General features: G+C 36.6%; 1 protein-coding gene across 1 annotated transcript in view; it reads left to right on the top strand.

Annotated features, from left to right (window-relative positions):
- LOC137651010 (piggyBac transposable element-derived protein 4-like) overlaps positions 1-1,013 on the top strand; it is a gene marked incomplete at its 5' end in the record, with an annotated part of 1,289 nt that extends 276 nt beyond the window's left edge. The window contains one exon of the mRNA XM_068384149.1: positions 110-1,013. Within this exon, the coding sequence (XP_068240250.1) occupies positions 110-1,013 (904 nt within the window). The remainder of the gene's footprint in view (positions 1-109) is intronic.
- Positions 1,014-10,000: the final 8,987 nt, after the last annotated feature.

Genomic DNA, 10,000 nt, shown 5'->3' with positions numbered 1-10,000 from the left:
TCTTTATATTTATTGAATCTTTTATTTTGTTTTCTTTATATTTATTGTTTCTTTTATTTTGTTTTCTTTATATTTATTTTTTCTTTTATTTTGTTTTCTTTTCTCTTAGGTATGGCATCAAGTTAGTTATGGCATGTGATGCAGACACGTTCTACATGTGCAATGCCATTCCTTACCTGGGCAAGGGAACTACCAATACAAGTACGCCCTTGGGAGAATACTTCACGTTGGAGCTAACCCGACCCTTCAGGAAGGCTGGGCGTATTGTTACGACGGACAACTGGTTTTCTTCCCTGCCACTAGCCAAGGCTCTCCGTGAACGTGGGATGCATTTAGTTGGTACTATTCGTCCAAAACCGTACCTGCCTACTGTGTTGCTGTCAGCGCCCATGGAATTAGGCGAATCTGTTGCCACGTATAATTACAAGGACAAGGTCACCGTTTTGTGCCAACGTGTCAAGCCGACGAAAAGGATCCAGATTCTTTCCACAGTTCATCACAATCCCACAGTTATTGAGGATCATAAAAGTCACATGCACATGTTTTATAATGCCACAAAGGGAGGAGTTGACACGTTCGATCAGATATGTTCTGCCCTGACCTGCAGCAGAAAGACCCTGAGGTGGCCCGCATGTGTCTTCTATGGGATTATCAATCTTGTTGTGAATAATTCCTTTTTTATCCACCAAAATTTGCCTGGCAACACCTTGTATAACAGGAGGCAATTTTCTGCGGAATTGGACATGGAACTCGCCCGTGATGCAGCACTTTCAAGACTCGCAAACAAGAGGTACCTCCCAAGGGACTTGACTTACCTCATTTGCTCTGTTTTTGCGGTACAAGAGCCCGAAGACGAGAGTCCAGACACTCCAAAACGAAGTGAGAAGCGCAACAGATGCCCTCTCTGCCCTTCTTCTTCTAATGTCAGGACCAAGCTTTTGTGTGCCAAGTGCCATAAGCCTGTTTGTAACTCCCATGTCAACTACACCTGTGACCAGTGCCAACTCCAGTAGTAAGTTTCACAAATTATTTTTCTTACCCGTTTATACTTACTAAAAATAATTTTTAACCTTTTTGCTGTCATCTAGGGTCATCATAGATTATTTATTTACCATTTTATTGCATATACATCAATTATTAGTACTCTTTCTAGATATGCCTTTCTTTTACGTCAATAGCGCACGGTACGTGTTACATTTGAACTAAGCTTTTGCCCAGTTTATATTAACTATATATAATTCCTAAGGTTTTGCCATCATCTGGGATCATTGTAGATGACTTTTGGAAAAATTCATCCAAATATAATAAGTATTACCACTATAAATATAGCATTCCTTTCACACAAATATTTTGTAGTGATTTTGTGTATAAAAAATTAACAGCTTTTTCTTTTCTTTATAGAACTGGCAGTTTTGCTGATATCGGCGATTTTTTTACGTCAAGTTGTGCATACATGACTCTAGTTGCAGCACCCAAGTGGTTTTTTGTTCATTGTTTTATTTTAAAGTGTCCAGTGCAAGTTATTTAGGAAAAATTGTATTTTTATACTTATTTTCGTATTTATGTAAGTACAGTGTTATTTTATATTCAAAGTTTTTTTCTCCTACACCAGTAGAAAGTATACTCTTTAAACTAGTAAACTATAAAAAAAAAAAATTGTAAATTGGTATCCTCCCGTTAACCCCCCCGAAAGGGAGTGTAACACATATGACACCACTCTACCTGTTACGGGCGGGTTTGGCCACGCTACCTGTCCAGGGTTAAAATGTCAATAGTAGGGAATTAGGAACGTGTCAGCAGGAGCTTTTGTCAATGCCTGTATTTAACAGACATACTATCATTAGCAGGATCACCTCTAACTGCCATCGAAGATTTTCATTTTTTTTTTTTTGTCTTCTTTTTCGTAAGAATTACCTACTAATTAGATAATACGTATAAGTGAGGCTAAAATTAGTTTATTCATACATAATAACTAGTTAATATCTCTAGATTCAGTAAAAAGTAGTAAAATTCACTGCAACTTATATAAAATTGATAACTATGCAGAAATGGGGCCGTGGCAGATTTAAACGTCACGCGGCCCTACGTCCAGGTTCATATAGGTCATTCAGTGTCTAGTTACCGAATCTCGTTTTCACTATGCACACAAAATTGAGATGACATTTCACAATAAAAGTATGACAATAATGCGTACTTGATATTTGAATCAATTCTTCTTGATTCAGTCGGTTTATCAGACACCGGCGATTTCAGTTTCACATTATTCAGAAGTCTAGCTCATCAGTTATATTAAAAAAGGAGTGTCATGCGCCTTGAAATAGATATTAGTTGGAAAATCTGCATGCAATAAGCCCAAGGTCCCCAGAAGGGAAAACTACCCCAGTGAGAAAAGGTAAAAAGAAAATCAAGCCAACAGAACAATGTGTTGACTTTAGACTGTCCTCTTACAGGAGTTACTTACCATTGCTAAAGAGTATCTTCTACACTTACCTAAAGAAAAGTAGCCACTGAACAATTACAGCGCAGGAAGTGATTACTTGACCATAAAATACTTGTTGGGTAATCTCAATTTCTTTCAGGTGTTTAAGGACAGAAGAGAATGCAAAAAAAAGAAAGAAAAAAAAATAAGAAAAAAATAAAAAAGGCTGAATCATTCAATGTGATTATGGGCAAAGGAAAATAAGCAGTAATCAGGGAAAGGGATCTAGTGTAATGCTGTGTGGTAAGTCAAAAAACCCAATAACCCCTTATCGGTAGTATCTGAAAGGGATGGCCAACATGATATAGATATATATATATATATATATATATATATATATATATATATATATATATATATATATATATATATATATATATATATATATATATATATATATATATATATATATATATATATATATATATATATATATATATATATATATATATATATGTATATATGCATATATATATATATATATATATATATATATATATATATATATATATATATATATATATATATATGTATATATATATATATATATATATATATATATATATATATATATATATATATATATATATATATATATATATATATATATTCTTTTTATTGACATATATAATCCCTGCTATTTATTAAAAATACATAATCGATTATATTGCACGTACTTGAAATGAAGGAATAAAATAATTACATGTAAATAAGTAGTATGGGTTATCAATTACATACATCCTTTCTGCTGAAAAATAAGGTTTTCTTATAGCTTGAGTGTAATTGAAAATTGAGCGCCGTACTTATATTTCAAATTAATCTCAAACCTCTACGAATAATCATAAAATACCAAAAGTCCATCAATAAAAATGTAAAGCACACCCTCATAATTTGAAATATTGATAAGAACCGGTTGTTTTCTGTTTCCATTGTAAATTTTATGAATTAATTCGTCAGAAATAAATTAGCAAATTGAGCCATAAAAAAAGGAAACCAGTTTTCATAAAAAAAGACGGTATTACATTAACAAAAACACTTATTATTTTTCTTTTCTAGTAACTACTATTTATAACTTTCCTTTTTTCAATTTTAATCCTCAAGACACAAACCAACACATGCGCAAATACACTGGCTGACAATGCAGTCGCCTAAAGGATACATGTCCAACTTTATACGTTTCACTTGAATTATAATTAATCCGTTGACATAAAGCGCTTCCTACTTGAATACTACCCACTGTTGCTGCCTCAGGAGTGTTCCTCGAATATCTCAGGAGTTTCTAATAATTTCCTGTGGTCGTATCCATTTGGGTTCACGAGGAGTCAAAGGACGGGAGTTTGGTGTTTGTTTAGTAAGCATTTTAATCAAGTTGATGACTTGCTGTTGGGTTTTCTTCAGTTATATTGATTTCAATTGATGTATTCCCTTCTGCAAAATTTAGCAATATTAGTTTTTTTTCTTATTCATTTATCTTTTTTTAACAATAGTAGTGATAATAAAATAAATAATGACTTAAGAACAGCTTTAAAAAAAAAATTAGATACTGATCAGGATTTGGGAAACTTTCATCATAATTGGTGTTTTATATATTTGGAATAATAATAATAATAATAATAATAATAATAATAATAATAATAATAATAATAATAATAATAATAATAATAATAATAATAATAATAATAACAGGAAGTATAAAAGATTAACCTAATTTAACAAATAACTATAACCTGTCTACCAATAAAGTGGAAGCCACCAACAGGAATCACCAGCAAAAAGTTGTGCATCAGCCTGAAGGAAACAATTATTCACAGCCAGAAGAAAAAAGTAGGCGTGAAAAAGGAAATAGAGGCACAAAGAATCAGTTACTGGTTGATAAAATGGTAGTGAATAATCCTCTGGTTCGCTCCCTGCATCCGCTCGATGAAAACCAGTGGATTGTGATCCGTCCATATCTCAATTGGAAAAGAAAAATTTGTCATATACGGCTTGAAATAATTAAGAGCTTGGACCAAAGAAAGAGCTTCCTTTTCTATTGTGGAGTAACATTTTTCACCCGCCAGAACCTTTTTGCTATAGTAAGACACAGGATTAACACCGTCCTCCTTTCTCTGAAAGCGGACCCCTCCAATGGCAACGTCACTAGCATCTACTGCTATAATAAAAGACTTTTGAGAATCTGGGGAAGTCAAAATGGGGTTAGTAATTAAAACTGATTTAAGTTTATTAAAAGCTTCTTTACACTAATCCAACCACCAGAACTTTTTTCCTTTATCTAATAAACTAGTAAGAGGCTGAGCAAGATCAGAGTAATTACGCAAACATCTGCAGTAATAACACGTCATACCCAGCACTCTTCTTACCTCTCTAACATTACTAGGCCTTTCTTAATCTATAATGGCCTCAAGATTAGCTTGTTTCGGAGCCACCTGACTTAAAATGACCTCATGAATCAGATAACAAACCTTGGCCTGACCCAATTCACACTTAGCCAAATTAACAACTAACCCTGCAGACCTAAGGGCTTCAAAAACCTTACCTAACCTTAGCATGTTGGTATCGAAGTCATTACTATATACTACCAAGTAATCAATATAAATTTCCATTCCCTTCAAACCACAAATTACACTTTTCATGAGCCTTTAAAAACTACATGCGACCTTTTTCATTCCAAAAGGCATAACATTACACTCGTTTAGGCTAAACGGAGTAACAAAGGTGGATATTTCACGAACTCGGTCGGACAAAGGAACTTGCCAATAACCCTTTAAAACATTCAACTTAGAAATAAATTTGGAAGAGCTAACCCGATTCAGACAATCATCAATACGAGGGAGAGGAAAAGAATCCTTTTCTGTATGGATGTTCACTTTACGGTATTCTACACACATGCGAAACCTACTGTCTGCTTTCTTAACTAATGCAATAGGAGAACTCCAGAGACTTACTGATGGTTGAATAAGATTATGTTTCAACATATACTCTATCTCTTTACTGACCAAATCCCTAGAGGGTACAACCAGTAAGGACTTTGCTTCACAGGGAAAGCATCACCTACATCAACATCATTACTTAAAATGTTTATTCTACCCGGGACATCCTGAAAATATCTGAAAAGGAATAAATTAAATTGAGTACATATTCCCGTTTGTTAACATCTAAATGTTCTAACCTACTTTTAAACATCTTAAAATTTTACCTATTTTTACTCAATGCATCACAAGGAAACTGACACCCTAACTCGTCAGAGTCCTCGGGAGACATCCAATACCAAAGACACAGGCTTGGACACTATCAATAATGGATCACCTTGCTTACCAATATAAGGTTTCAAACAATCAACATGTAATATTTTACATTTACGGCTTAAATCTGGTGCTTCAATTTCATAATTAAACTCTGACAGCTTCCTCAAAACTATCCAAGGGCCCATAAATCTTGTTTTGAGAAAACTATCTGGGTTCATAATCAGCACAAAAACCAACTCTCCAGGTTCAATGACCGAACCATTACTTTTTGTCAAAGTTGTTCTTCATTACTGACTGGGACCGTTCTAAATTTTCCTTGGCAAAATTCCAGTCTCTAACCATTCTTCTCCTCAAGTCTTCCACAAACCCCTTCATATTAAATTCCTTTTTTCCCGTTCGACTGGAGCATTTCAAAAACAATATCCAATGGTCCACGGACCTTGTGCCCAAATACCAACTTGAAAGGAGCTACACCAGTGGAAGAGTTAGGATAATTCTTGATAGCAAATAGGGCCAAAGGGAGGGCTTTGTTCCAGTCACTATCATGATCATAACAATATTTCTTCATGACAGACTTGAGGGTCTGGTGGAACCTTTCAACCACTCCTTGACTCATCAGGTGATAAGGTACGCTGGTAACGTGCTGAATGTCCAGTTCAGCACACTTATCACTAAATACCTTACTCATGAAGTTCGTCCCACAGTTGGTCTTAATTACACGAGGGAGACCATACCTGGAAAGGAAATCCATTAATTTTTCAAAAACCACTTTAGAAGTAATACGCCTCATAGGTATAGCTTCAGGATAGCAAGAGGCTCTATCCATGATAGTTAGTAAATGATACGTAACCTTTTTTAGTTTAGGGTAAGGGACCTACCATATCAATTACTAACTCAGAAAAAGGCTCCCATATGGTGGGTAAAGGATGCAGCGGAGCTTTAGGGATTCGCTGATTTGGTTTACCAATAACCTGAAAAGTCTCACACGCTCTGACAAATTGCTTCATACCCAACTTAATTCCAGGCCAGCAAAAATACCTAGCCGGACTATGAAAAGTTTTTAACACACCCAAATGACTTGTAAAGTCATGAGCTAACTCCAAAACAGAATTTCTAAATTGAGAAGGCACCACAATCTGTTCCATCCGACCAGTTGTATTCAAATTATCAGATGCAGGATGACTAAACTTATATAATAAGCCCATTACAACTCCAAACCTAGGTTTAGTCATATCCTCAATATTACCCAAATCAAAATTAAATTCTCCTTTTTGAGCTTCAATAAAAGAAGCTCTATCTCAACTAAGCTTCATATTAACTGCTTTTTACTGGTACTCTCTACTGGACCAGGCCTTAAAACATCTAACTCTATACTACTTACCATTAAGTCATCATCACTATCTACATCAAGTAAATTATCCGCATTTGCTGCGGACCGAGTCATAACAGCCATGGAACTAGCATTTACTGATAATATAAGGAACAGCTCCCGTCCCTCACTATCGAGCATATCATTTCCTAGGATACCATCAATACCTGGAATAGGTAGACTATCCACAACAGCCCTCTCAGTGACGCGATCTTATCCTGGAAAAGACAAGCAGACATTAACCAAAGGACCTCACAAAACTGAATCCGGAAAACCTCCCAATAATACAAATTTCCAATATATTACTAAAAAAACCATTTAGAACCCTCTTCAGGACTAACGACCTGGCGGGAACAGTGTCCCTAAAAAACTTCATCTGAACAACATGAGAGTCAATAATCAACTTTCCAGGCCACAAATATTTGTCGTACATGAGTCATGATTGGGGATTAGAAACATTAGGCTTGCTACTATTTAGTGAACCACTATCTACTTGCGGTCTGTCTACAGGACTATGGCTACTAACCTCTGACTTATGACTAACCTAGGCTACAGGACTTCGATTATTTTGCTTTAGGTATATCCTCCGAGCATTACAATGATTTTGGAAATGCCTGGGCTTGTTGCACTAATAATAACTTCCTTTACGACCTGAGCTTCTAGTCCTATTGTGCCTGTTACCTGGGAAGTTTTTATTAACAAAAATTTTAGGGGGAGGAGGACTTCCTTGGGCCCTACCACATCCTTATCATCTGAAAAAGATTGAAAATTAACATAATCACACTTGGGGATATGGGGAGCCGATGAGGAGGTTTCCCCTCTCCTGCCACTATTAGGGGAGCAAGATGTTTGATTATTTAAAGTTTTATAACTAAAACTACCGCTACCTGATTGATAAGTCAATACAAACTCGTTTGCTAACTGAGCGGCACTACTCAATTTCACACTCTTTACCTCCTCCAGGTGAACTCTCAACTCCCTGCTACAGGCCTTCTTGAATTCTTCAAGGAGCAACAGTTCACGTAACGCATCGAAAGTGCCAAACTGCTCCTCCTTGACATGGGCAAACTCAACGAAAGACTGCGCAAGGTGTTTTGTATAGTTAAGAAACTGAAGGTAGTAAGCCTCAGTAACCAAGTCTTACGATTTCAAAATTAAGGCTTTTACCTTCTGATAATGCTTACGTACTCCCTCCTCCAAGGCATTATACACCCATATTGACTTGCCCACCAACCTACACTGTATTAATACAGTCCACATTTCTGCAGGCCAAGACAATCGGGAGGCCTGACGCTCAAATTCCTTGAAGACCTCTGGGACATGGTTTTCTTTCAAACCATGGCACCAACTTTAGTGCAGCACCTATGTTAAACTTATCTTGGTAGTCCCTTTTAGGGGAACTTATCGAATTGGCCCCTTACAACTTAGCCTTCTCTATATTTAATTTCAGCATGTCCAACTGATGTTGCCTTACCCGCTCATTCTCTTCGAACTCCATTTATTCAGCTCTATCCGTTTACAAATAATGTTATATTCTTTCTCCTCCTGGGAATCATCCGAAGCATTAACTGGTGCCTGAGATTTTACTAGTATAGAATCAGGTGGAGCCAAAAACGCATAAAAGGACACATTACCCATAATCTTGAGAAAATTTGCTGGACCCTCGTAAATGGTACCTACTACAGGAGCGTTCTCAAACAGAGTTAGACCAGCCCTCATACTTTATCACCCTCAAAACCCTTATTCGAACTCTCCACACTATCACCTATTACTCCACTCTTGCTCCCTGAATGTTCAGTTTTAACTAACTCCTGTTTTAATTTATCTCTAACTAAAAAAAACATCTCTGCTCTGGTGTCCGCCGTCTTCTAAAGAACACCCAACCACTTAAAACATTCAACTAACTGTTTCTTACTTTGTAGGTGCCAATACTTCGGGCAATTAGCTGACCCGAAAATCTCAGCAGGATGAAAAAAAAACCTTTATTTTGAATAAAAAAAGAATTATCTGGGAAGAAAGGCAATGTTAAAAAAAGAGAAAATAAATAAATATTGAAAGTTTACCCGAGCGTCGCTCCACTCATCAAAATACCGGATACCATTAGCTCCCCAGCTCCCCATCCTGTCACGTTCGCCAAATATGTCATCATCCTTGGTGTGTTGTGGTGCAAGTTCTTATTGCTCGAATAGGGAGAATACTGTTGGAAGTAATATCCGTAGTAAACTTAGCCAGCGCTAACGAAAACACTTGGGAAAACTTGACAATATTTATTAACAACAATTTTTCTGAAAAGCTAACCTTGTGACTACCTAACAGTTTAACAAATAAAATAAATGTTCAACAAATACTCCCCAACGGGAAACAACACACTCTTAGCGAGTGAGAGTCTAATAACTAAACATCCCAATGGGGAAACAACACACTCTCAACGAGAAAGAGTCAAATAAAAAAAACCTTAAGAACTAACAGAAAAACACTTGCTCATTCTCTTTGAGGCTGGAAAAAAACAAATACCCACAACTCCAAATAAGGTATCGGCTCCACGGGCAAGCTACTACTTTTGAGAGTAGAGCTCCGTAGGACTCCTCACCAATAGGCAGGGAAATATAGCACCAAATCAATGAAAATGGAAAATAACAATTCCTACCTGGCCATTCTCCCTAAATATCACCGCGAGCTCTAAGGCGCCCACTACTGGTCATAACGAGGATGTGTTGATGGGGGCGTCTCTCTAGAGTCCTCCCCAAAGCCGGGATTTAATGCGTCTGCTCTGCAGACTGCAGTAGAGAGCACGCAGGAGCAGCAAAACACCGCATATGGCAGGAATGTACCTTCATAAAGCCGTCAACGGTGGGTGGCGTAATCCTCAAGAAGTCTCAATTTAGCCAGCAGCTGCAGTGGGTCCGG

Source organism: Palaemon carinicauda, chromosome 12 (assembly GCF_036898095.1).
Source record: "Palaemon carinicauda isolate YSFRI2023 chromosome 12, ASM3689809v2, whole genome shotgun sequence".
Taxonomy (NCBI): domain Eukaryota; kingdom Metazoa; phylum Arthropoda; class Malacostraca; order Decapoda; family Palaemonidae; genus Palaemon; species Palaemon carinicauda.
This window is presented reverse-complemented; position numbering and strand designations above follow the sequence as displayed.